General features: G+C 44.8%; 1 protein-coding gene across 1 annotated transcript; it reads right to left on the bottom strand.

The window, feature by feature from the left end:
- Positions 1–37: 37 nt before the first annotated feature.
- On the bottom strand, positions 38–27914 carry LOC135550025 (E3 ubiquitin-protein ligase RNF19B-like). The gene is made up of 9 exons (XM_064980454.1): positions 27639–27914; positions 14869–16333; positions 8349–8548; positions 7826–7970; positions 4251–4413; positions 3158–3413; positions 2776–2965; positions 2375–2509; positions 38–2022 (listed from the first exon to the last, which is right to left on the bottom strand). The coding sequence occupies exons 2-9, from the start codon at positions 15558–15560 to the stop codon at positions 1599–1601; spliced, it is 2205 nt and encodes a 734-aa protein (XP_064836526.1). The 5' UTR covers positions 15561–16333; positions 27639–27914; the 3' UTR covers positions 38–1598.
- Between the last annotated feature and the right edge of the window lie 68 nt (positions 27915–27982).

Genomic DNA, 27982 nt, shown 5'->3' with positions numbered 1-27982 from the left:
TTTCACACACAATAGAACATATAATAATAACACAATATTGTTGCAACAGAAAAATGTGTTTATTTTCCAAATCAAAGTCCACAACCTCTCTCACAGTCCTGTGTGTTTGGCCCCATAAAGGGGCTTCCAAAACAGTGCCAGGAGATACTACACATTTATATACAACACTTTCATATTGCTACTCATATATTTATAACTCTTTTACCCACATGTACTGTATATGTGTCCTTAAGGGTAAATCCTCCCGTCATATTTAGGACGTTTCTGTTTCAATCCGTGGTACATTCATGTGGTTTCTCATAGGCAGAAATAAGCGACAACTGAATAACATCAACCGACCATTTCAAGCACTGCTCAATAGTATGATCCAACCGCATAAAGCTTATTTGAAATGAAACAATGATCCCATATAGAGATTTTGTGATGTCTATAGTAAATGGGGATATCTTAAACAACTGAAACACGTGGTCGGTAAACAGCAAAAACAAGCTCAAGTAAATTATTCTAGAAGAAATAAAAATGGGTTATTATTCCAGAAGAAATAGAAAGGTTTCTGATAATCAACATTTGTCTATGATTTTACAAGTATGTGTGGAAGAAAAGTCAAGACAGTAACTGAAGACAACAAATAGCAACAACAACAAAAAATGAATATTTAGATAAAGTGCACAAGTGCTCATTCATACATTCACTCGATAGTGGGACAAACAAATACAATCACAAGAAGTCCATCCATTCCTTCTACTAATTGTTTTCTACTGAAAATGTATATTAGGTCTTTGTCTTTATAGTCTTCGTGTAGAACGCACACGCATAACTAGAGTGGGTCAGGCAGCTAGCATGTCAGAAAGCCAGTGTGTTCGTCAGTGAGCGTCATCACTGTCTGTAAGGCGGGCAGTCAGTCATTAAGTACTTGTCTATCTTCCACGACATTGACTCTTGTGTAAACCCTACATTGTTCTTCTCTGTGCAGGTGAGATTCAAGTGCAGATCACCTCTAAAGTCATGTCTCTGTACGAACTACTGTAAACTCATACTACACAGCCATAGAAAACTCTTGTTCACGGAGACTCATGCACACAGCAAATCAAACTACTTCTAAATCATTCAATATCATTCAGTTCTAACAAAAAAAAAGAGGAAATCAAGCCAACAAAGTCCAGTACAAATGCCACACTAAAACATCCCTAAAAACATCCTCTTCCATAGTACAAACCCCATCCCCCACAATCCTTCACTCGTTAGTGTGCTTGGTGACCTTTTACCTTGTTTCCTCTTTTTTTTTTTTTTTTTTTGCAGTATTTCTTGTGGAAAATGTGTACCTCTTGTTTCGCTTTTTTTTTCTTTTCTCAAGTAGCCATGGTATTTTTGCACCAAGAAGTAAACAGAGAAATCTCAGAGGTAGAACCCTGCCAATTCTCTGCAAGGAGATCGAGATGTTGAGAGAGGGACAGACAGACACATGTAGACGGGTGTTGTTTGCAGGTATGATGTTTTGTTAACAAAAAAGCAGCAAAATAATTACCCGAAAGCGAAAAAAAAAAAACATTTTGGGTGGGGGTTGTGGAATCTCTGAGAGCTCTCCATCAGTTGGACTCTTAAACATAGAGGATGACATTATCCGGGGGACAGTGCAGTCTGTCGGAGGTGTGAAGGGGTCTGCAGGTGGCCTGGGGTTGAGGGGGCCGGCAGCTCTTGGGATGAGGCGAGTCACAGTCGTCTGACGTCAGCTCGTCGATGTCGTCCGATTGGGTGTCGGACATCTCCAGGTCGCTACGGATGCTCTCGGGCTGGGCCAGAGTGACATCGCGAAGCCCCTCCCTGAGCGATGCCCCTGGCGACAGGCCTAGTGCTGAGCCAAACAGACCCCCGCCCCTTCTGGAGCTGCAGTCCTGAGGCTCCTCCCCGCCTGAGCATGTTGCCATAGCAGCAGGGGGCGTGTTTAGGTCTTCCTCACTGGTCAGGCAGAGGTGGCTGGGTTTGGTCTCGATGTCCACCTGGATCTCCAGGTTAATACAGTCCCTAGGAGAACAACGACGTTTAGATTCACTAGTCAGCATATCACCTGCTGTATCCAGTGTCACCTTGCCTAACATTATAAGTTTAACTCAAAATTGATTTGAAAACATCTGTCGGGAACTAAATCAATGGCTAAAATAAATATTTTTGAACCACTAAGGGCTGCCTGCATACCACACAGACTAAAGACAAGTCAGACGCAAGAGAGATTCGAGGAAATTGAGCCGTTGCATCAGAGACAACAACAACATGAGTCCGACAGAAACAGAATGAGACTAGATGTCAAATCAAGGAGGAGGAGTAGATTTTTTCAAAATCGTGTGTGTGTAAGAGAGAGGGATATTGTGACAATCACCTGTCAGGGAGTGTGTAGGAGGAGATAATGGAGCCTGCCATGCCCCGGGTGCTGGCACAGTCACTACCCGCTCCCAGACTACCTGTCTCTCTCTGGGCACTGTCCTTCCCCAACTCCCCTCCCTGGAGCTCCAACCTGGAACAACACAAAACATGGTAATTATTACATGGTTATACCAACAACAGTTATTACAGCGTTCAACATACGCCACATTCCATTTACTCAGCAAAAACATTCACAGCAGTGGTTATCATTCTGAAACGGACAACAAAAACTGTACTTAGTTTGTTTAAGGCTTACTTAGCCCCTATTTATACTGTGTCTCTGCTTACAATGCACAACATTCCCCTCCATATGAAGTACAGAACAGGTTCTCATCCCTGCTGGGCTCCCCTCCATACCTGTTGTATTTGCCAGTCCTGGCTCCAAGGGAGCCCCCGGCCAGAGTGTTGAAGTGGGGGTTGTCTCCCAGGACCCCGGGGGCCACAGAGAGGCCCTCACTGGGGGAGGTGGTGCTAAGGCCGCTGGCTGCCCTCTCCAGGCTGCTCTCAGCCAGGCTGGGAGACTTGAGGGCCCGCCACGCATCAGCCACTGGGGGACAATTATTTAAGATTTTTTATTTCATGACTGATGATGATATATATTTCTTGTCTAAATTAACTTGCAGTTCAATTATGTTTTTTAACATAAAAGAGAGACATACATGTAGGCTCGTGTCGTTGTTGTATTTTACAGTATTAGCCCTATTAAGGCAAAAAGGATAGCTCTTTAAGTCTTGCTCACCTGTGATTGGGCCGTCGTCCTCGTCAAAGTCTATCCGCATGCCACGCCCCTTTCCTCGGCTGACGCCACAGCCCCCTCCGCGGCACAGAGAGATGGGCACGACTCCATAGACGTACGCCAACATGATGGGCACGCCAATACCCACACTGACGGCCGCGATCACAGGAGCTGTGACGAATGACAGGGCCACTCCTCCCGTGATGGCCAGGTTCCTCCTGTGGCAATTGATCTTCTTCCCCGCATAATGGGCGTGAATCTATCACAAAATAAAAAAGATAGATAGTAGTGAAGGTGAACGGCAATAGAAGGCTATTGCAGCTGAAATGTCTGTATTTGGGTTTCGGTTTGATTAATATTATAAAGCACTTGGGAGAAGTAGGTCATAGGTTGTGTGAGGGGATTTCTTTCTTTGTTCACATACTTATATTCGTATATTAGTACCACCATCAGAGCTACTTGACCTAGACCTATTACGGATTTACATCTCTGGTTGTGATTGGGTGTGGCAGTTAGCTGAGTACAACTGGTAATAGTCTGAAAGGTATTTTCTACAGCTGGGAAGGCTTAGGGGCCTGGAACAATACAGGGTGTGTGGGTGGGCTATTTTACAGCATTCAAATGGGCTTAAGTTCAAGCTCGCAGTTATACTGTATTGCCACCAGGACGCGGTAAAGAGATAGGTCATTTGACAATTCTATCGAGACTAAATTGTCTCAAAATGATGTCGTTTCCAAAGAACAGTTGTAGCGTCATACCGAAACTAAAGAGGAGCTTATGATTTGAAACCTTATCTATTTTCAGGAATTGTATTTCTCGATTGCTGAAGTACACGCAGGAAACGAAAGTGCCACCACGAAGGGTGAACATCATATTGAAACTAACTCCATTTCTAAGTCCAGCACTGCCACATTTAATTTCTACAATGAATAGCTTTTCTGTTAAATGCCATGAAAAGTAAAATATTTTCATTATTTTCCTTTGAATGTCTCAGTGAGCCACTCCAAATAAGATCCTCTGCTAAATGACTGAGTGTGGGCCAAATAAAGGGGGATTTTCAGTGAGGGGTTGCCCATCTGCCAGTGTTTTTGCCTACCTTGCGCCCCACATAGACGGGGATGCCAATAACCATGGCAGGCACAGCGATACCAGCGATGAGGGTGATGCCCACCGGGGCTCCGATCAGAGTGCCCAGCTGCCACAGGATCTTCTTCTTACGGGTCCACGGCTTCTTTCCCCAGAATGTGCACCCCGACGGACTGAGAGAAAGGAGAGAGAGAGGGATTGATGAAGGGATATGGAGGGAGAGAAAGGAGAGAGAGAGGGATTGATGAAGGGATATGGAGGGAGAGAAAGGAGAGAGAGAGGGATTGATGAAGGGATATGGAGGGAGAGAAAGGAGAGAGAGAGGGATTGATGAAGGGATATGGAGGGAGAGAAAGGAGAGAGAGAGAGGGATTGATGAAGGGATATGGAGGGAGAGAAAGGAGAGAGAGAGGGATTGATGAAGGGATATGGAGGGAGAGAAAGGGGAGAGAGAGGGATTGATGAAGGGATATGGAGGGAGAGAAAGGGAGAGAGAGGGGATTGATGAAGGGATATGGAGGGAGAGAAAGGGAGAGAGAGGGATTGATGAAGGGATATGGAGGGAGAGAAAGGAGAGAGAGAGGGATTGATGAAGGGATATGGAGGGAGAGAAAGGAGAGAGAGAGGGATTGATGAAGGGATATGGAGGGAGAGAAAGGAGAGAGAGAGAGGGATTGATGAAGGGATATGGAGGGAGAGAAAGGGGAGAGAGAGGGATTGATGAAGGGATATGGAGGGAGAGAAAGGAGAGAGAGAGGGATTGATGAAGGGATATGGAGGGAGAGAAAGGAGAGAGAGGGATTGATGAAGGGATATGGAGGGAGAGAAAGGAGAGAGAGAGAGGAGGGAGGAAGGGATTGATGAAGGGATATGGAGGGAGAGAAAGGGGAGAGAGAGGGATTGATGAAGGGATATGGAGGGAGAGAAAGGGGAGAGAGAGGGAGAGATGAAGGGATATGGAGGGAGAGAAAGGGGAGAGAGAGGGATTGATGAAGGGATATGGAGGGAGAGAAAGGGGAGAGAGAGGAGATGAAGGGATATGGAGGGATATGGAGGGAGAGAAAGGGGAGAGAGAGGGATTGATGAAGGGATATGGAGGGAGAGAAAGGGGAGAGAGAGAGGGATTGATGAAGGGATATGGAGGGAGAGAAAGGGGAGAGAGGGATTGATGAAGGGATATGGAGGGAGAGAAAGGGGAGAGAGAGGGATTGATGAAGGGATATGGAGGGAGAGAAAGGGATATGGAGGAGAGAAAGGAGAGGGATTGATGAAGGGATATGGAGGGAGAGAAAGGAGAGAGAGAGAGGGATTGATGAAGGGATATGGAGGGAGAGAAAGGAAAGGGGAGAGAGAGGGATTGATGAAGGGATATGGAGGGAGAGAAAGGAGAGAGAGAGGGATTGATGAAGGGATATGGAGGGAGAGAAAGGAGAGAGAGAGGGGGATTGATGAAGGGATATGGAGGGAGAGAAAGGAGGGATATGGAGAGAGAAAGGGGAGGAAGATATGGAGGGAGAGAAAGGAGAGAGAGGGATGGATTGATGAAGGGATATGGAGGGAGAGAAAGGGGAGAGAGAGGGAGAGATGAAGGGATATGGAGGGAGAGAAAGGAGAGAGAGAGGGATTGATGAAGGGATATGGAGGGAGAGAAAGGGGAGAGAGAGGGATTGATGAAGGGATATGGAGGGAGAGAAAGGAGAGAGAGAGGGATTGATGAAGGGATATGGAGGGAGAGAAAGGGAGAGAGAGGGATTGATGAAGGGATATGGAGGGAGAGAAAGGGGAGAGAGAGGGATTGATGAAGGGATATGGAGGGAGAGAAAGGATTGATGAAGGGATATGGAGGGAGAGAGGGGGAGAGATGATTGATGAAGGGATATGGAGGGAGAGAAAGGGGAGAGAGAGGGATTGATGGAGGAGGGAGGAGGGAGAAAGGGGAGAGAGGGATTGATGAAGGGATATGGAGGGAGAGAAAGGGGAGAGAGAGGGATTGATGAAGGGATATGGAGGGAGAGAAAGGGGAGAGAGAGGGATTGATGAAGGGATATGGAGGGAGAGAAAGGGGAGAGAGAGGGATTGATGAAGGGATATGGAGGGAGAGAAAGGAGAGAGAGGGATTGATGAAGGGATATGGAGGGAGAGAAAGGAGAGAGAGAGGGATTGATGAAGGGATATGGAGGGAGAGAAAGGAGAGAGAGGGATTGATGAAGGGATATGGAGGGAGGATATGGAGGGATTGAGATATGGAAGAGAAAGGAGAGAGAGAGGGGGATTGATGAAGGGATATGGAGGGAGAGAAAGGGGAGAGAGAGGGGATTGATGAAGGGATATGGAGGGAGAGAAAGGAGAGAGAGAGGGATTGATGAAGGGATATGGAGGGAGAGAAAGGGGGAGAGAGAGAAGGGATTGATGAAGGGATATGGAGGGAGAGAAAGGAGAGAGAGAGGGATTGATGAAGGGATATGGAGGGAGAGAAAGGAGAGAGAGAGGGATTGATGAAGGGATATGGAGGGAGAGAAAGGAGAGAGAGAGGGATTGATGAAGGGATATGGAGGGAGAGAAAGGGAGAGAGAGGGATTGATGAAGGGATATGGAGGGAGAGAAAGGAGAGAGAGAGGGATTGATGAAGGGATATGGAGGGAGAGAAAGGAGAGAGAGAGGGATTGATGAAGGGATATGGAGGGAGAGAAAGGGGAGAGAGAGGGATTGATGAAGGGATATGGAGGGAGAGAGAGGGATTGATGAAGGGATATGGAGGGAAAGAAAGGGGAGAGAGAGAACGTAAGAATACGGGGAAAGAATGGAATGTGTAGAAAATAGAGAGAGTGCGAGTGGGGGGGGGGGTTGTGAATTGAGAAAAATAAAGAAAAATGTGTAATGGGTGGGAAACAGATATAAAAAGAAAGGGGGGAGAAATATGGCGAAGAACAAGGGAGGTAGACAGAAGACTGATTAGTTCTGGGCCTATGTTCAGGAAAAACAATCACCACAGCAACAGAGGGGTGGAGGTGATGGAAGGTTGTGTCGTTATGAATTCAGAGCCCTCTGCTAATTGTCTCACAGGATTGAGAAGCACATCACTGCCTGTTATCTACTTTTACAGTATTGCTCATACGATCTAAGACGTGGTAGACGGAATCTGTGGAAATGTTTTGTCATTTTAATGTATGAATATACTTGGTGTCTTCTTATCCAAACAATATAGCCTTTCATTCAGTTATGTTTTGCGTCAGTATTTAAAAAAAAAAAAAATCTTAATTCATTTCATAAAATGTGTAGGTATTTCTTAATTAAAATCAATTCTGAGGGCATTTTTTAAAAGCACCAGTCTAACCCCAGTAATGACAATCATGCTTTAAAATTGGGTGTCATCGTGTAGGCTGGGCGGAGTTCCCACATCCGGTTTTCAGCGGAAAAGGACGCCAGGTTGAATTATCTGCATCCCTGAAAACCGGATGACTCCGGTTGTAGGCAAATCCGCTAAGGGTGGGTAGACCTATACGTATTTTTGGCACATGGAAAGTCATCTACTAGTCCCTTCCATAAATCTGTGTTGACATGCACTGCCATAGTCTTGAGAGTTACCTGAGGTAGTGCAGGTCGGTGATCTCCTTCATGCAGAGCCAGCAGAACTCACAGCCGCACACGGCACAGGTCATGTGGTTACAGCTGCCGTCGTTCATCTTGATTATGTAGGCGCCACATCGTGGGCAGGGCTTGATGTCGTCAGCTAGAGACAAGAGAGAGCGAGTGGGTAAGTTGATTAGTGGGAGTAGGATTCAAGACAACGTTGATCTGAGGTCAGTTTTATGGCTTGCCGTTTGGACATGGGGAGGGTAAGCTGATTCTAGATCTGTGCCTAAAAGGTACTTCTACTTTTACCAGAGACAGAGGAGGATTGGTTTGGAACATTGTGTGCCGATATAGTTATTTTTGACTGCCAACAGCTAGAGTAAGAAACAGGGTGATAAGGGTTCATTCATACCGACTTACTGTTCTGTCCACCGAGACATTTGGAACATGGAAGGAGGTCCGAAAATTGCTTTATGAGAAGAGTGAGATTAATATACAGACATAATAATAACAGTATGAAGAGTAATCAAAGTACCGTGCCCGTGCTCCTGCGTGTAGCTGGGTGAGTGGTTGCTGTGCATGTGCAAGGAGAGTGCCCTCTGCTGGCGGGCCGAGTCACAGGTCTGGTTGGGGTGCCACGCCTGCTTGCAGTGGTAACAGAACTCAGCCAAGCAGCCCTCTCTACAACACACCAGCCGGGGGCAGCTGGCACAGCCCGAAGCGATCACGGCGAACCTGTCACCGGTAGAAAGAGGAAGACATTTGATTTTCAGAAAACCTTTATAGGCACATATTGGCTCATGCGAAATCACTGGAAAAGTGAAAAATACATCACTGGGGGGAGAGGGAGAGAGGGAGAGAGAGAGAGAGAGAGAGAGAGAGAGAGAGAGAGAAGGGAGACAGAGAGAGAAAGAGAGAGAGAGAGAAGGGAGACAGAGAGAGAGAGCAGAGAGAGAGAAGGGAGACAGAGAGAGAGAGAGAAGGGATACAGAGAGAGAGAGAGAGAGAGAGAAGGGATACAGAGAGAGAGAGAGAGAGAGCGAGAAGGGAGACAGAGAGAGAAGAAAGGAGACAGAGAGAGAGAGAGCAGAGAGAGAGAGAGAAGGGAGAGAGAGAGAGAGAGAGAGAGAGAGGAGAGAGAAGGGAGACAGAGAGAGAGAGAAGAGAGAGAGCAGAGAGAGAAGAGAGAGAGAAGGGAGACAGAGAGAGAGAGAGAGAGAGAGAGAGAAGGGAGACAGAGAGAGAGAGAGAGAGAGAGAGAGAGAGAGAGAAGGGAGACAGAGAGAGAGAGAAGGGAGACAGAGAGAGAGAAGGGAGAGAGAAGGAAGAGAGAGAGAGAGAGAGAGAGAGAGGGGAGAGAGAAGGGAGACAGAGAGAGAGAGAGAAGGGAGAGAGAAGGGAGACAGAGAGAGAGAGCAGAGAGAGAGAAGGGAGACAGAGAGAGAGAGCAGAGAGAGAGAGAAGGGAGACAGAGAGAGAGAGCAGAGAGAGAGAGAGAAGGGAGAGAGAAGGGAGACAGAGAGAGATACTGAGTCAGTGGAGAGGACACAACAGCCTTGGAGGAAATTGTGAGTTAAAGAAACTATCAAGCGGTTAAGGTTCAAATTAAATACACTGAAGCTGGACAAATGTTCACAATTAACTGAGAGGTGGAGAGAAAGAGTTAGAAAAAAGAATACGAGAGGAAGGAGAAATAGGCAAAATATGATTTCAGGCTGTCTGGAGTAGCCTCAATGAAGGGCACGAGGGGAGAAAGACCAAGAGCTACTCTTCATAGCATATTATCATAATTGCAGAGTTACATGACACCACACACACACACACATTTCTCAATAAAGTAAATAGGCTTTCACATCACCATAAGAGGAGAGGCAGGGTTTTTATCTTATCTCGGATGTAACAAGATCATCAAGTACTATAAGTATGCAAAGATGAAATGGTATCTAATCTCATATAACACCATTTGTAAGTGACAGTGCTCAAAGACTGAGACTTAAACTGAATTTAATTAGAAAGTGAATTATCTTTCTCATCAGAAAACAATGCTAAAAATGACATATGACCCCTCACACAATTATTGCTTTGAATGTACAGTTGAAGTCAGAAGTTTACATACACTTATGTTGGAGTAATTAAAACTCATTTTTCAACCACTCCACAAATTTCTTGTTATTAACAAACTATAGTTTTGGCAAGTCGGTGAGGACATCTACTTAGTGCATGACAAGCAATTTTTCCAACAATTGTTTACAGACAGATTATTTCATTTATAATTCACTGTATCACAATTCCAGTGGGTCAGAAGCATACAATACACTAAGTTGACTAGTTTGGAAAATTCAGCTTGGAAAATTCCAGAAAATTATGTCATGGCTTTAGAAGCTTCTGATAGGCTAGTTGACATAATTTGAGTCAATTGGAGGTGTAATTGTGGATGTATTTCAAGGCCGACCTTCAAACTCCGTGCCTCTTTGCTTGACATCATGGTTAAATCAAACGAAATCAGCCAAGACTTCAGAAAAAAAATGGTAAACCTCCACAAGTTTGGTTCATCCTCTGGAGTAATTTCCAAACACCTGAAGGTACCATGTTCATCTGTACAAACAATAGTACGCGAGTATAAACACCATGGGACCACGCAGCTGTCATACCGCTCAGGAAGGGGACGCATTCTGTCTCCTAGAGATTAACGTACTTTGGTGCGAAAAGTGCAAATCAATCCCAGAACAACAGCAAAGGACCTTGTGAAGATGCTGGCAGAAACAGGTACAAAAGTATCTATATCCACAGTAAAACAAGTCCTATATCAACAGAACCTGAAAGGCCGCTCAGCAAAGAAGAAGCCACTGCTCCAAAACCGCCATAAAAAAGCTTGACTATGGTTTGCAACTGAACATGGGGACAAATATCGTACTTTTTGGAGAAAGGTCCTTTGGTCTGATGAAACAAAAATAGAACTGTTTGGCCAAAATGACCATCGTTATATTTGGAAGAAAAAGGGGGAGGCTTACAAGCCAAAGAACACCATCCCAACCGTGAAGCACGGGGGTGGCAGCATTATGTTGTGGGGGTGCTTTGCTGCAGGAAGGACTGGTGCACTTCACAAAATAGATGGCGTAATGAGGTAGGATAATTATGTGGATATATTGAAGCAACATCTCAAGACATCAGTCAGGAAGTTGAAGCTTGGTCGCAAATGGGTCTTCCAAATAGACAATGACCCCAAGCGTAAATTGTGGCAAAATGGCTTAAGGACAACAAAGTCAAGGCATTGGAGTGGCCATCACAAACCATGACCTCAATCTTATAGACAATTTGTGGGCAGAACTGAAAAATGTGTGTGCGAGCAAGGAGGCCTACAAACCTGACTCAGTTACACCAGGTCTGTCAGGAGGAATGGGCCAAAATTCACCCAACTTATTGTGGGAAGCTTGTGGAAGGCTACCCGAATCGTTTGAAGCAAGTTCAACAATTTAAAGGCAATGGTACTAAATACTAATTGAGTGTATGTAAACTTCTGACCCACTGGGAATGTGATGAAAGAAATAAAAGCTGAAATAAATCATTCTCTCTACTATTATTCTGACATTTCACATTCTTAAAATAAAGCGGTGATCCTAACTGACCTAAGACACCGCTCTCCTCAAGGCCTCCAGTGTTCCGCTACACAGGCAAACCAGATGTCAAATACCAAAACTGTTGAAATCCTATTCTGTCTCTTTAAAAACCTCAAACGAGGGTAAATGTTAACACCACTATGGTTTTTCCCCTTTAACACAGTTCTTAGCAGCACCTTAAATCCAGTTTGTGCTGGTTTCTTTCCCAATTACTTTGTTTGTTCAAACTGGCAACATGTCTTCAAGCCTGAGCTCAGTGGCTTGTTGCAACAGAGCAGAGACACAAGTTGCCACGGCAGCCTTTTCCCTGTAGGAACATTCCATGTCAACGCAGCATTTTGCTACACCCGCGATAACATCTGCTAAATATGAGTATGTGACCAATAAAATGTGATTTGATTGGTCGGTTCTTCTGCGTTGGAGCACGACCATGACTGACATCACGGCTTTGAGCGGTGAGAATCTGAGAATCTGCTGACAAGCTGCAGGTTTGGAGCAAATGCACTCTGACAGCCACGTCTAAGAATGGCGCAAGCTGTCAATGCTTTTAAATGGTGATACAATGCTTAGTTTTCAACTAGGCTATCATTACAGTACAAATGTAATACACTGTCTGTGGCTCTGTACACACATACACTCAGTCCTGTGAGTGTGTACTTTTTTAAAACTTATTTCACCTTTATTTAACCAGTTGGGCCAGTTGAGAACAAGTTCTCATTTACAACTGAGACCTGGCCAAGATAAAGCAAAGCAGTGCGACAAAAACAACAAGACAGAGTTACACATGGGATAAACAAACATACAGTCAATAACACAGTAGAAAAATCTATACACAGTGTGTGTGTAACAGTATAACTTTTGTCCGTCCCCTCGCCCCGACCTCGAACCAGGGACCATCTGCACACATCAACAACAGTCACCCAGGAAGCATCGTTACCCATCGCTCCACAAAAGCCGCGGCCCTTGCAGAGCAAGGGGAACTTCTACTTCAAGGCCTCCGAGCGAGTGACGTCACCAATTGAAACGCTATTAGCGCGCACCACTGCTAACTAGCTAGCCATTTCACATCGGTTACATGTGCAAATGAAGTAAGATTAGGGAGGTAAAGGCAATAAATAGACCATAGTGACGAAATAATTACAATTTGGCATTAACATTGGAGTGATAGATGTGCAGATAATGATGTGCAAGTAGAGATACTGGTGTGCAAAAGAGCAAAAAAATAACAATATGTGGATGAGGTAGTTGGATGGGTTATTTACAGATGGGCTGTGTACAGATGCAGTGATCGGTAAGTTGCTCTGACAGCTGATGCTTAAAGTAAGTGAGTGAGATATAAGTCTCCAGCTTCAGTGATTTTTGCCATTTGTTCCAGTCATTGGCAGCAGAGAACTGGAAGGAAAGGCGGCCAAAGGAGGTGTTAGCTTTGGGGATGACCAGTGAAATATACCTGCTGGAGCGTGTGCTACGGGTGGGTGTTGCTACGGTGACCAGTGAGCTGAGATAAGGCGGGGCTTTGCCAAGCAAAGACTTATAGATGACCTGGAGCCAGTGAGTATGGCGACGAATATGTAGTGAGGGCCAGGCAACGAGAGCATACAGGTCGCTGTGGTGGGTAGTAATGATCACTTTAAATAAATCCCAACCTCTCCATTACCCCTGGCAACACTGGATACCTCTGTGCCGCATCACTAGTCACCATAGCAACTGACAGCCTGCAGAGCGACCATAGACCTATCGCTGCTCTGATTGGTTGTCTCCCCCAGTCAATCAGTGAGGTCTGATTGGGAACTGACCAATGAGACTAAAGGACAATGAAGCTCAAGACTTCAAATCTTCACAAGAATAATAGATTGAGATGGTGTGTGTGTGTGTGTATATATATATATATATATATATATATATATATATAATATATATATATATAGAATGGAATTGAGAATGCCTCGTAAATTCCAATAAAATTCCAATAAATTCCAATAAAATTATTACATTTGAATTGAAGTAGTAAACAGGATACAGAACTCCAATTCGAAAGGAAATATAATTAAATGCCTAATCTATTCTACAGAGCCTTCAGAAAGTATTCATACCCTTGACTTATTCCACATTTTGTTGTATTACAGCCTGAATGGGAGTCAATTCCCGAAATTCTAAATTGAGCCACACCCTGGTGTGTGCGAGTGTTGGTGTGTGGGTGATCATTCAAGTGAGTTAAGTAGTCTGGGGTTTGTGACTAAGATAAATATATTTTTTAAAGAGAGAAAGAAAGTGAAAGACAAATAAAGAAAGAGCGATTTAGACAGAGGTCCCCGAGACTCCACAGCCAGAGACAATCCAGGCCACTTTACTATGACCAAGGCCACATATTCACACAATGTAGTACCATTATGACATACACAATGTCAAGTGTATGGAATCTGTACTCTTCAAGTAGGTCAATGATGACACGCACACACACACACACACACACACACACACACACACACACACACACACACACACACACACACACACACACACACACACACACACACACACACACACACACACACACACACACACACACACACACACACACACACACACACACACACACACACACACACACACAGTGCCCCTTTGAAAAGCTCCACTCCCGTTAGCCCAAACCACACTGGACCTTTCCTTGGTAGGGCTGTAGAGAGGGAATAGTTGTGTAGTGAGTCATTCTGGTCTTTTTAGAATGTAGGTCATCTATAGTCCAGCCCACTGTCTTGGTCCTTCACCCTCTGTCTGACAGGATTCACATTACCAAACTGGCATGTTTCCTTTGAATATAACCAGCACAGATAACACACATAACCAGCATCTGTGCTTTCCCTCCTACATACACATGCATGCATGTGTTAACCAACACACAAACACAGACATACATACACACACATAAACACTTGCGTGTCGCACACACACACACAAAATAAGCTCCTACCAGTTTATCCGAAATTTCCCCATATCACATTACACAATCAGCCACTGAGCACTGTCCTTCCCCTAGTAACCACATACCACATTCTAACCTACTTAGAGAATTCTAGGCTATAAATCTTTCCTCTCACTTTTGTCACCTCTAAAGCTTGTTATAACACTGGAGGTCATTCCAGTTCACGACTAACGTCCTAAGTCTTTGGATAACTGACAGAACACTGCTTTGAAAGCATGAATCTGCAAACAAACAAAACAAGTTATAGTTTGAGTTAATGGTTAGGGTTTGGTAAAGGTAACGGTTAAGTTCAGGGGTTATAATCACATTTGTGGTCAGAAAGCGCTTTAAGGTACTTCCGCCCCTTCTACCATGGCTAGACAGTGATGGCTCTATAGAGTCGGGGTTAAGGTTCAGGTTCACACTCAGGTTACGATTAAGGTTAAGGCCAGGCAACAACGGAAATGAACTCTTACCCGCAGTCGGGCGCGGGACACCAGCGGCAGTCTGGGTCGGAGGCCAGGCAGCGTCGCAGCAGGAACTCCTCATACTTCCCCAGCAGACCTACGTCATCCAAAATGTCCGCCACCTGATGAGGCGCCAGGCGCTCCGAGCACTCGGGGCAGCTGAGGTGGACGCGGCTCTCGGTGATCTCGATGCGCAGGTACTGGCGCAGGCAGCACAGGCAGGAGCGGTGGCTGCAGCCCAGCAGCTCAGGGAGCTGTTCGGGGGGCTGGGGCACCAGGCACAGGGGGCACTCCAGGAAGTCCGCTGGAGGAGAGGCGCTGGTGGTGGTGGAGCCGGAGGACTGGGGCGGACCCAGGGAGAGCCGACTGGAAGAGAGGGGCTCTGCTGGGGGGGAGGTGGGGGAGGTGGCTGGGTCCTGGGGAGCGTCCGTGGTGATGGTGTTGGTGGCTGGGTTAGGTGTGGGGGTAGAAGGGACTACGGGGGGGACAAGGGGGCTGAGTTGCTGTTGTTGATGGTTTTGGTTGTGGAGCTGGGATAAAGGTGTGGCCGCCCCTGCATTGGCGCTCCGGGAACCCCGTTTGCTGTGGAAGAGGCTGTGGAAGGAGATGCGTCCTTGGCGTTTTCCTGGTGCCCGGCATTTGGGGTTGGGAATGCCGCTCACCGAGGAGTGGGGGGATTCCAAGTCCCTTTCCGATCCCATTTTCCCAGAAAGTGACACACGGAAGCTTCTTTCCTTTTCCGCTCTTATTATAGTCTTATATCACTGTGATGAAGCTTTCCTCACACACACACACACACACACACACACACACACACACACACACACACACACACACACACACACACACACACACACACACACACACACACACACACACACACACACACACACACACACACACACACACACACACACACACACACACACACACACACACACGAGGGTACTTGTCCTTGGGTGAAACCAGAATGGAATGTCACTAATACCCAGTTGGAAACCCCTTTTCCCCTTCCTCTGACAAGAAACAATGGAACACACAAATGGAACTATGAACGAGAAGACAAAAGTGAAAGAAACAAAGTCCCCTTCCTCCCACTGGCGTTCACACCTCTCACACTCAGTTGCTCCAAATCAAGAATGTGAGAAAAATAACAGGTGTGCTTTCATCGAAACAAACATGGGGGTCCAAACTGACAGTAAACTGTAACTGTAAACCACAAAGAGGAGAATGACTACAACAAGAAACGTCAATGTCCCTTCTCAGTAAATGTTTCTCAATTCAAACGAGGAGGGAAAAAAACATGATAGGAACGTTCTAGAATTTAAAGAACAACGTCTTGGAGGTTATTCAAATGTTCTTAAATCCTTCTTGGTGGTTTGCTCCAGTCAGATTTTCTTCTCTAGTCCTTTATTCTCTCTTGTTCTTCTCCTCTTCCCTTCTGTGTGTCTCTCTTTCACTCTCAATCAACCGTCTGTGAGGAGGAAGAAGATAACAGGAAGTTAGCAGTGCAAAGAGCCCAGGGAGCATGCTCAGTATGACACACCTCTCCCTCCTTGCTCGTTCTCTATCACGCTTTTTCGACTTCACAATGAACTCTTGGTGCAGATAGCCAGGAAGAAGAAATTAAATACAGTGCATTCGGAAAGTATTCAGACCCCTTGACTTTTTACACATTTTGTTACGTTATAGCCTTATTCTAAAATGGATTAAATGACTCCCCCCCCCCTCATTAATCAACACACAATACCCCATAATGACAACGCAAAAAAAAGGTTTTTAGACATTTTTGCAAATGTATTTAAAATAAAAAACAGAAATACCTAATTTACATAAGTATTCAGACCCTTTGCTATGAGATTGAGCTCAGGTGCAACCTGTTTCAATTGGTCATCCAAGAGGTGTTTCTACAACTTCACCCTGTGATAAACTCATTTGATTGGACATGATTTGGAAAGGCACACACCTGTCTATATAAGGTCCCACTGTGGACCAAAAACCAAGTCATGAGGTCAAAGGAATTGTCCATAGCATTGAAGGTCCCCAAGAACACAATGACTTCCATCATTCTAAAATGGAAGAAGTTTGGAACCACCAAGATTCTTCCTAGAGATGGATGCAAAACTGAGCAATCGGGGGAGAAGGGCCTTGGTCAGGGAGGTGATCAAGAACCAGATGGTCACTCTAACAGAGCTCCAGAGATCCTCTGTGGAGAAGGGAGAACCTTCCAGAAGGACAAACATCTCTGCAGCACTCTACCACTACTCATTAAAAGGCACATGACATCCTGCTTCGAGTTAGCCAAAAGGCACCTAAAGACTCTCAGACCATGAGAAACAAGATTCACTGGTCTGATCAAATCAAGATTGAGCTCTTTAGCCTGAATGCCAAGCATCACGTCTGGAGGAAACCAGGCACCATCCCTACGGTGAAGCATGGTGGTGGCAGCATCATGCTGTGGGGATGTTATTCAGCGCAGGGACTTGGAGACTAGTCAGGATGGAGGGAACGATGACCGGCGCAAAGTACAGTGAGATCCTTGATGAAAACCTGCTCCAGAGGTGCTCATGACCTCAGACTGGGGCGAAGGTTCACCTTCCAACAAGACAATGACCCTAAGAACACAGCCAAGACAACGCAGGAGTGGCTTCGGGAGAAGTGTGAAGGTCCTTGAGAGGCCCAGCCAGAGCCCGGACTTGAACCCAATCGAACATCTCTGGAGAGACCTGAAAATATCTGTGCAGCGACGCTCCCCATCCAACATGACAGAGCTTGGGAGGATCTGCAGAGAAGAATGAGAGACACTTCCCAAATACAGGTGTGCCAAGCTTGTAGCATCATTCCCAAGAAGGCTCAAGGCTGTAATCACTGCCAAAAGTGCTTCAACAAAGTACTGAGTAAAGAGTCTGAATACTTAAAAGAGTCTGTAAATGTGATATTGCCTTTTTTTATGGGTATTGTGTGTAGATTGATGAGGGGGAAAAAACGATTTAATTTGATTTTAGAATAAGGCTGTAACGTAAAAAAATGTGGAAAAAGTCAAGGGGTCTGAATACTTTCCGAATGCACTGTACACTATGCACACGCACAGCTAGCATAATCACTGATAACAACTTGCTCATTGACTCACACTTACTCATAAGATACAGCCCTTTGGAAAGTGGAATACTATTTTTGTAAACTTACTAATGATAATGACAATGTATCTTGAAGGGGAAGCAAATATATTCATCAGTCCAATTACCTTCTATATTATTTAACCTCTATCATTCCTTCTCGTTCTTTCTCTCATCTGCTCTTCTCTTTTGTCTCGCTCTGTCAATATGAAACCCTCTCTCTCACACACACACACACACACACAGTCTCGAGGTGCTCTCCACTTCACACTGGGCTGCTACTGCGGTTGCCATGCCGATGCTCACTATGAGCCGAGCAAACAGCGACCCACTCAGTGACTCTGACACTTACGTGCGCACGCACGCACGCACGCACGCACGCACGCACGCACGCACGCACGCACGCACACACACACACACACACACTTGTAATTTACAGATAATGTAGACATTGGTAATTACAGTACTGCTTAATGTATGTGTGTATTTATACAGTGTTATCGGTGAGTGTGTGTTTGTATGCAGATAATGTTATGCTAAGTTAAGGGGAAAGGATGAGAGAATGAGAGTTACGAGGGTTGATATTCAGAACCTCTGCCACTGTCTAAGGTAGCACACCCACCTTCTAAGCACACACACTCATAACGGAGTCCTGGCCTGATTTTCTCCTCCTACAGTATACCTGGCCTCTGGACTACAGGTCCATAGTGTACTGGTTGATCCTCTCTCTTGACTACAAGGCAAATATGATTCTGATTCAAGTAGTAGCCTCTGAGTGCAGGAGGCTGAGACAGACACAGAGAGAGGATCAACCAGTATGTGTACTGACTCATAAAGCATTAGACTTCAGCCCTGGTTGACAGAAGGGTATATGGGAAAGGGCTAACATAGTTATTGTATGTAGCTAGCCATGATGGATTGAAATACTATTGGTACATGTAACCACGCCAGCCCAGAAACCTCCACATCCCGTTTCTTCACCTGTGGGATCGTCTGAGACCAGCCACCCGGAAAACTGATGAAACTGTGGGTTTAGTACAACCGAAGAATTTCTGCACAAACTGTCCGAAACCATCTCAGGGAAGGTCATCAGCGGGCAAACGCTCGCCTTCGATGACCACTGGCACACTGGAGAAGTGTGCTCTTCACGGATAATTCCCGGTTTCAACAGATGGCACACAGCGTGTATGGCGTCATGTGGGCGAGCGGTTTGTTGATGTCAACGTTGTCAACAGAGTGCCCCATGGTGGCAGTGGGGTTATGGGATGGGCAGGCATAAGCTACAGACAACGAACATAATTGCATTTTATAAATGGCCATTTGAAAGCACAGCGCCATTCATCCGCTGCCATCACCTCACGTTTCAGCATTATAATGCACGATTCCATATCTGTACACAATTCCTGGAAGTTGAAAATGTCCCAGATCTTCCATGGCCTGCATATTCAGCAGACATGTTACCCATTGAACATGTTTTGGATGCTCTGGATCGACGTGCACAACAGTGTGTTCCAGTTCCCGCCTATATCCAATAACTTCGCACAGCCATTGAAGAGTGGAACATTCCACAGGCCACAATCAACAGCCTGATCAACTCTATGTGAAGGCGATGTGTCTTGCTGCATGAGGCAAATGATAGACCCCAGATACTGACTGGTTTTCTGATCCACTCCCCGACCTTTATATCAGGTACCTGTGACCGACAGATGCATATCCGTATTCCCTGTAATGTGAAATCTATAGATTAGGGCCTAATGAATTTATTTCAATTGACTGATTCCCATATGAACTGCAACTCAGTAAAATCTTTGAAATTGTTGCATGTTGAGTTTATAGTTTTGTTCAGTGCAGTATCTAAAGTTTTGTGTGATATATAGAGAGAGGGGTGTGAGTGAGGAGGCATGGCAGATGGGCATGAACAGGCTGAAGACTCAGTGGTCTGGATACTGTGATCAGCACACTCTTTGTCCCTCACTTTTCCTCCCACCCGACTGCTGCTCACTGGCTCACACACACACACACACACACACACACACACACACACACACACACACACACACACACACACACACACACACACACACACACACACACACACACACACACACACACACACACACACACACACACACACACACACACACACACACACACACACACACACACACAAACACACTCTCACTGTGATGAACAATTACACCAATGAAATTGTTTTCTTTTGCCTCTGAGCAGCTCTCTTGCTTGTCTTCTGCATTAAAAAAACCTCTCAGACAAGTCAAATATGGTTATCCTTGCTTCTGCACTGTGAGTCAACTGTATGCATAGCCTCTCATCCTCTTAACAGAGACATTGCTCTTTTTGGACATTAAGTGGGGCCAGTTTGTTCTTTCAGTTTGTTTGGCCTAGTCTAAGCATTTCTGTCTGCGGAAGACACTGAAACTGTACAATCTGAGCACTTTAGGATCCGACATCCTTCCCAGGGGCCCTATGAACCTACATCTACACACATTCACACACACAAACTTACTGTAAATCATTTAGGCGTAATATACACTACCGTTCAAAAAGTTTGGGGTCACTTAAAGGTCCTTGTTGTTTAAAGAAAAGCAATTTTTTGGCCCATTAAAATAACATCAAATTGATCAGAAATACAGTGTAGACATTGTTAATGTTGTAAATGACTATTACAGCCGGAAACGGCATATTTCTTTATGGAATATCTACATAGACGTACAGACAAAAACCCTTTTGCCATTATGATAGCACAGCTGAAAACTGTAGTGCTCCAGCATCCCGGAGTCGTCTCTGTTCACGTTGAGACTCATGTTTTGCGTGTACTATTTAATGAAGCTGCCAGTTGAGGACTTGTGAGGCATCTGTTTCTCAAACTAGATGCTCTAATGTACATGTCCTCTTGCTCAATTGTGCACCAGGGCCTCCCACTCCTCTTTCTATTCTGGTTAGAGCCAGTTTGTGCTGTTCTGTGAATGGAGTAGTACACAACTTTGTACGAGATCTTCCGTTTCTTGACAATTTCTCCATGGAATAGCCTTCCTTTCTCAGAACACGAATAGACTGACGAGTTTCAGAAGAAATTATTTGTTTCTGGACATTTTGAGCGTGTAATCGAACCCACAAATGCTGATGCTCCAGATACTCAACTAGTCTAAAGAAGGACAGTTTTATTGCTTCTTTAATCAGGACAACAGTTTTCAGCTGTGCCAACATAATGGCAAAAGGGTTTTCTAATGATCAATTAGCCTTTTAAAATGATAAACTTGGATTAGCTAACACAACGTGCCATTGGAACACAGGAATGATGGTTGCTGATAATGGACCTCTATACACCTATGTAGATATTCCATAAAAAAATCTTCAGTTTCCAGCTACAATAGTAATTTATAACATTAACAATGTCTACACTGTATTTCTGGTCAATTTGATGTTATTATAATGGACAAAAAAATTGCTTTTCTTTCAAAAACAAGGACATTTCTAAGTGACCCCAAACTTTTGAACGGTAGTGGAGCTGTGCTACCGAAATACGTGATAGTTGTTACACAAGCCGCTGAGTCACTTAGAGCTGAAATGCTGCTGAGTCACTTAGAGCTGAAAGCCGCTGAGTCACTTAGAGCTGAAATGCTGCTGAGTCACTTAGAGCTGAAATGCTGCTGAGTCACTTAGAGCTGAAGGCCGCTGAGTCACTTAGAGCTGAAAGCCACTGAGTCACTTAGAGCTGAAATGCCGTTGAGTCACTTAGAGCTGAAATGCTGCTGAGTCACTTAGAGCTGAAAGCCGCTGAGTCACTTAGAGCTGAAATGCTGCTGCAGCATAGCTGTGTTGGGGATATACTTAACAAGCCTCTGCAAATACATTATGCAAAATGAAGACAATAAAAGCATGTGTTTCTTTTTTCCCAGGGACATCCAACCAAAGTAAAAAGGAAGACTGGGAAAGTTCCTATTATACTGTTGTGCTATATTTCAAGTGTTTCCCTTTGGCTACTTTGATTATGCTTTATAAAAATAAAGAGAAATAAAGAAATTACTCACAAAATTGTTTTAGTCATATTATTCAGGGATATGGTTGATATTCAGTAATACAGCAACACACTCAAAGGGTGCATTGTATCGTACTGATACAGTAGTACTGTACTCCAGTAGGCCTAAAAGTCAATGAAGTTTACCACCACACAAACCATCCGATTCACATCGGTGTGTTGTTTGTGTACAAAGACCGACAGAGTGTTTGGCAAGCTAATTAGCTGGTTTGTAGTGATACTTCCTAAACCCTCTGTAAGCCCTGAGCTGTAACTGAGGACTGAGGCCTGTGTCTCTGGATAGAGCAAGTGGTCTCTGTGAACTCAGATTTATTGGTTTAATGTTCTAAGTTCATTAGAGCAGAAGGGCGTAATAAAAAAAAATGGTGACAGGGTGAGGCAGTGAGATGCACCTCTGGCTAGAGAGACAGATGCAACTCAAGTGTGTCCTTCTGACTTAATCTCCTGGCAGGAGCTAATACAGAGGGAGGTAACAGAGTGAACTGCCCCTCCGGCTACGACACAGTTATACACCCCTCTTTCAACCTCTCCTCTCCTCTCTCTCCCTCTCGTTCCTCTGGCTCTGTGACAAGGGCATCGTTATGTCTCAGTAGCTCGCTAGAAGGGCTGGGCAGGCCAACGCCACATCCAAACACCAGGCCAGTTGAGTCATGTCACGATGTGATGATATTACATGCTGACTGGGTTAAAAAAGGAAACATTTCCTTCTGTTCAGCTAAAAGCTCCATTATCTAGTTACCGATTGATTCATAGAGTTTGGAGGCCATTTGGTGGCCTTGTGGAGCCCTCCCACACTTTCAGTAATGGTAGATGTGGGAGTTTGAAGAGGAGTTGTGTGCCAGAGACAGTTGTGGACCATTCTGTGGAAGCACCTAGAGAAACCCCACTTTGTGATTCCTCTGCAGAACTGAAGCTGGCAGTGATGAGCGATCAAGCATTCAAACAAAATGAAGCAAAAGAAATACCCTGGAATACCCCCATCCCAAGCACTCGAACGCACATGACACGCACCCAGTCGTACACACATTACAGACACGTCGTCAAACACAAACACACATGCGCGTATACACACACACACTTAAGTCTTACATGAATGGGGCGGCAGGTAGCCTAGTGGTTAGAGCGTTGGGCCAGTAACCGAAAGGTTGCTAGATTGAATACCTGAGCTGACAAGGTATAATAGTTAGAGGAGCCTTCAGGAGGCAAACTGAACGTGTCATGTGAAGCCTGGAGAAGTCACAGTGGCAGAGCGCAGGCCCAGGCCCCAGCTCCACAGCCATAGCTCGCTGAGCTCCAATCCACAAACACAGATCAGGGTCTACCAACTGACCAGTGGGCATGAAAGTCAGGGAGGGGACGGGTAATTTGAGGGAGGAAGAGAATGAAGGAGAAGGCAGAGAGACGTGTCAGTTAGTACAGTGCATGTGAGTGGGGACAGAGATGTCACATAGGCATATTATGGTCGACTGATAGGCTGACTTCCAGGGGACTGTAACCTGAAGCTTGTGGGCCTTAACAAACTATGATTGTGAGAATAGTTCCACTATATTGGACTTCAGACTAGTAATGACCTCAGCATTTCTAATCAATAGAAGTCACTTATGGGAATATACAGTTGAAGTCGGAAGTTTATATACACTTAGGTTGGAGTCATTCAAACTCGTTTTTCAACCACTCCACAAATTTCTTGTAAACAAACTATAGTTTTGGCAAGTCGGTTAGGACATCTACTTAGTGCTTGACACAAGTCATTTTTTCCAACAATTATTTGCAGACAGATGATTTCACTTATAATTCACTGTGTCACATTTCCAGTGGGTCAGGAGTTTACAAACACTAAGTTGACTGTGCCTTTAAACAGCTTGGAAAATTCCAGAAAATGATGGCATGGCTTTAGAAGCTTCTGATAGGCTAATTGTCATCCTTTGAGTCAATTGGAGGTGTACCTGTGGATATATTTCAAGGCCTATCTTCAAACTCAGTGCCTCTTTGCTTGACATCATGGTTAAATCAAAAGAAATCAGCCAAGACCTCAGAAAAAATGTTTGTAGACCTCAACAAGTCTGGTTCATCATTGGGAGCAATTTCCAAACACCTAAAGGTAACACGTTCATCTGTACAAACAATAGTATGCAAGTATAAACACCATGGGACCACAGCAGTCATACCGCTCAGGAAGGAGACGCGTTCTGTCTCATAGAGATTAACGTACTTTGATGCAAAAAGTGCAAATAAATCCCAGAACAACAGCAAAAGATCTTGTGAATATGTTGGAGGAAACAGGTACAAAAGTATCTATATCCACAGTAAAACGAGTCCTATATCGACATAACCTGAAAGGCCGCTCAGCAAGGAAGAAGCCACTGCTCCAAAACTGCCATAAAAAAGCCAGACTACGGTTTGCAACTGCACATGGGGACAAATATCGTACTTTTTGGAGAAATGTCCTCTGGTCTGATGAAACAAAAATAGAACTGTTTGGCCATAATGACCAAACATAATTTGGAGGAAAAGGGGGAGGCTTGCAAGCCGAAGAACACCATCCCAACCGTGAAGCACGGGCGTGGCAGCATCATGTTGTGGTGTGGATTGTTGCAGGAGGGACTGGTGCACTTCACAAAATAGATGGCATCATGAGGTAGGACAATTATGTGGATATATTGAAGCAACATCTCAAGACAAGCTTGGTCGCAAATGGGTCTTCCAAATGGACAATGACCCCAAGCATACTTCCAAAGTTGAGGCAAAATGGCTTAAGGACAACAAAGTAAAGGTATTGGAGTGGCCATCACAAAGCCATGACCTCAATCCTATAGAACATTTGTGGGCAGAACTGAAAAAGCGTGTGCAAGCAAGGAGGCCTACATACCTGACTCAGTTACACCAGCTCAGTCAGGAGGAATGGGCCAAAATTCTCCCAACTTATTGTGGGAAGCTTGTGGAAGGCTACACGAAACGTTTGACCCAAGTCAAACAATTTAAAGGCAATGCTACCAAATACCAATTGGGTGTATGTAAACTTCTAACCCAATGGGAATGTGATGAAAGAAATAAAAGCTGAAATAAATCATTCTCTCTACTATTATTCTGACATTTCACATTCTTAAAATAAAGTGGTGATCCTAATTGACCTAAGACAGGGAATTTTTACTAGGATTAAATGTCAGGAATTCTGAAAAACTGAGTTGAAATGTATTTGGCTAAGGTGTATGCAAATGTCCGACTTCAACTGTAGTTGTGGGGAAGTGAGTATTGCTTTTCTATTAGTTGTTGAGGACAGATGGTAACTAGAGCAAGCAGCTGGATATCATGCTTTCAGGGTTGCATGTCGTCACCTCTTTTCTAGCTCAACGGAATGATACACTACATGGCCAAAGGTATGTGGCTGTCAAAAGTGCAGGGCTGTCAAGTTCTTCCACACCAATCTTGACAAACCCTTTCTGTATGGACCTTGCTTTGTGCACAGGGGCATTGTCATGCTGAAACAGGAAAGGGCCATCCCCAAAATGTTGCCACAAAGTTGGAAGCACAGAATCGTCTAGAATGTCATTGTATGATGTAGCATAAATATTTCCCTTTACTGGAACAAAGGGGCCGAACCATGAAAAACAGCCCCAGACCATTATTCCTCCTCCACCAAACTGTAGAGTTGGCACTATGCAGTTGGGCAGGTAGCGTTCTCCTGGCATTCGCCAAAAATACAGATTTGTCCGTCGGATTGCCAGATGTTGAAGCGTGATTCGTCAATCCAGAGAACGCATTTCCACTGCTCCAAAGTCCAATGGTGGCGAGCTTAACACCACTCCAGCCGACGCTTGGCATTGAGCATGGTGATCTTAGGCTTGTGTGAGGTTGTCCGGCCATGGAAACCCATTTCATGAAGCTCCTGACAAACAGTTATTGTGCTGACGTTGCTTCAAGAGGCAGTTTGGAACTCTGTAGTGAATGTTGCAACCGACAGACATTTTTATGCACTACGTGCTTCAGCACTCGGCGGTCTCGTTCTGTGAGCTTGTGTGGTCTACCTCTTCGCAGTTGAGACGTTTTTGCTCCTAGACGTTTCCACTTCACAATAACAGCACGAACTGTTGACCAGGGCGGCTCAAGCAGTGCTGAAATTCTACAAACTGACTTGTTGGAAAGGTGGCATCCTATGCTGGTGCCACCTTAAAAGTCACTGAGCTCTTCAGTAGGCCATTCCACTGCCAATGTTTGTCTATGGAGATTGCATGGATGTGTGCTCAATTTGATACACCTGTCAGCAATGGGTGTGGCTGAAGTAGCCAAATCCACTCATTTGAAGGAGTGTCAACATACTTCTGTATATATAATGTATTAATATCCTGTCCTCAATAACGCTTTTGGGATAAACAGGGGAGTGGTGGTACCAGGAATGAATGAGTGAAAGAGTGAGGGGGTGAGAGAGGACAAAATTGAGAATGAGAGGGCATATGACACAACTGGCACTTTGAAAAAATGTTCAGAGGAGCTAAGCAGTAGTTCACCTGACACCACTGTAAAAACATGCATGTAGACTGAACAAAAATATAAATGCAACAAGTTCAACGATTTTAGTGAGTTAGTGATCATATAAGGAAATCAGTCAATTGAAATAAATTCATTAGGCTCTAATCTATGGATTGCACATGGCTTGGCATAGTCCCACCCAATGGGGAGCCAAGCCCAGCCAATCAGAATGAGTTTTTCCCCACAAAGGTTTTTTTTTTACATCCAGAAATACTGGGTGGCTGGTCTCAGACAATCCCGCAGGTGTAGAAGCCGTATGTGGAGGTCCTGGGCTGGCGTGGTTACACGTAGTCTGCGGTTGTGAGGACGGTTGGACGTATTGCCAAATTCTCTAAAACAACATTGGAGGTGGCATATGTTAGAGGAATTATCATTCAATTTTCTGACAACAGCTCTGGTGGACAGTCCTGCAGTCAGCATGTCAATTGCACACTCTCTCAAAACCTGAGACATCTCTGCCATTGTGTTGTGTGAGAAAACTGCACATTTTAGAGTGGCCTGTTATTGTCCCCAGCACAAGGTGCACCTGTGTAATGATCATGCTTTTTAATAAGCTTCTTGAAATGCCACACCCATCAGTGGATGGATTATCTTGGCAAAGGAGAAATGCTCACTAACACAGCTGTAAACAAATTTGGGCACAACATTTTAGAGAAATATGCTTTTTGTGCACATGGAATATTTCTGTGATCTTAAATTTCATCTCATGAAACATAGGGCCAACACTTTACATGTAGCGTTTATATTTTTGTTCAGTGGACATAAACAAACCCAAACCTTAGTATGTATAGTACACTATCACCAGCCATGACTCACTGTGTAATTGTTTATTACTCAAGAATGAGGAGCAGTCAGAACATGCACAACAATATGGGATATATACAATTGGCTGTTCATAAAAAACTGACCATGTAACGGACAGTCACACTTCCGTTAGAGTTAAGATGTGTTACTTCCCATAATGTAGCCTAACAGGTAAGCAACAGAGCGACATGACATTCCAAGCCACAAAAAATCGGAATATCTTGAACATGTTGCAATTCGTGTCAAGGCCCAATAAGGCAGACTAGTCTTACCTGAAGGGTTGGTACAAGACCGTTTTCTGGGATCCGCTGTGAATGTTCATTCGTCAATGGCGATGGGCTGTGATCGCTTGCTTTGGGAGTGTTGAAATATTCGTTTTCTAGGCTATTTCATCTCAGCCTCCTATACGGGGCCTGACACACTGTTCCTAAAATATCAAATGGAGTATGTATAGATTATGAAATGCAGCTCGCGCCCTGTCCCGTTTTAGGAGCGCAACAGAAGAATCTCCGCAGCCTCCTTTGCCTTCTCATGGAGGAAAGCCCCAGTCCGTGACGCCACAAACCGAGAACAAGGAAACCCCACCCGTCTGTGGTGTTGTCACCATCGAACGCTC

The sequence above is a fragment of the Oncorhynchus masou genome, chromosome 12 (assembly GCF_036934945.1).
Source record: "Oncorhynchus masou masou isolate Uvic2021 chromosome 12, UVic_Omas_1.1, whole genome shotgun sequence".
Classification (NCBI taxonomy): Eukaryota; Metazoa; Chordata; class Actinopteri; order Salmoniformes; family Salmonidae; genus Oncorhynchus; species Oncorhynchus masou.
The sequence above is the reverse complement of the archived record's forward strand: the minus strand, read 5'-3'. Positions and strand labels throughout refer to the sequence as shown.

Coding starts and splice junctions, on each gene's coding strand:
- LOC135550025 (XM_064980454.1), bottom strand. CDS start 15,560: ATGGGATCGGAAAGGGACTTGGAATCCCCCCACTCCTCGGTGAGCGGC. Junction 8,549..14,868: donor TGTCCCGCGCCCGACTGCGG/GTAAGAGTTCAT, acceptor TACCGGTGACAG/GTTCGCCGTGATCGCTTCGG. Junction 2,966..3,157: donor GGACGACGGCCCAATCACAG/GTGAGCAAGACT, acceptor ATTGTCCCCCAG/TGGCTGATGCGTGGCGGGCC.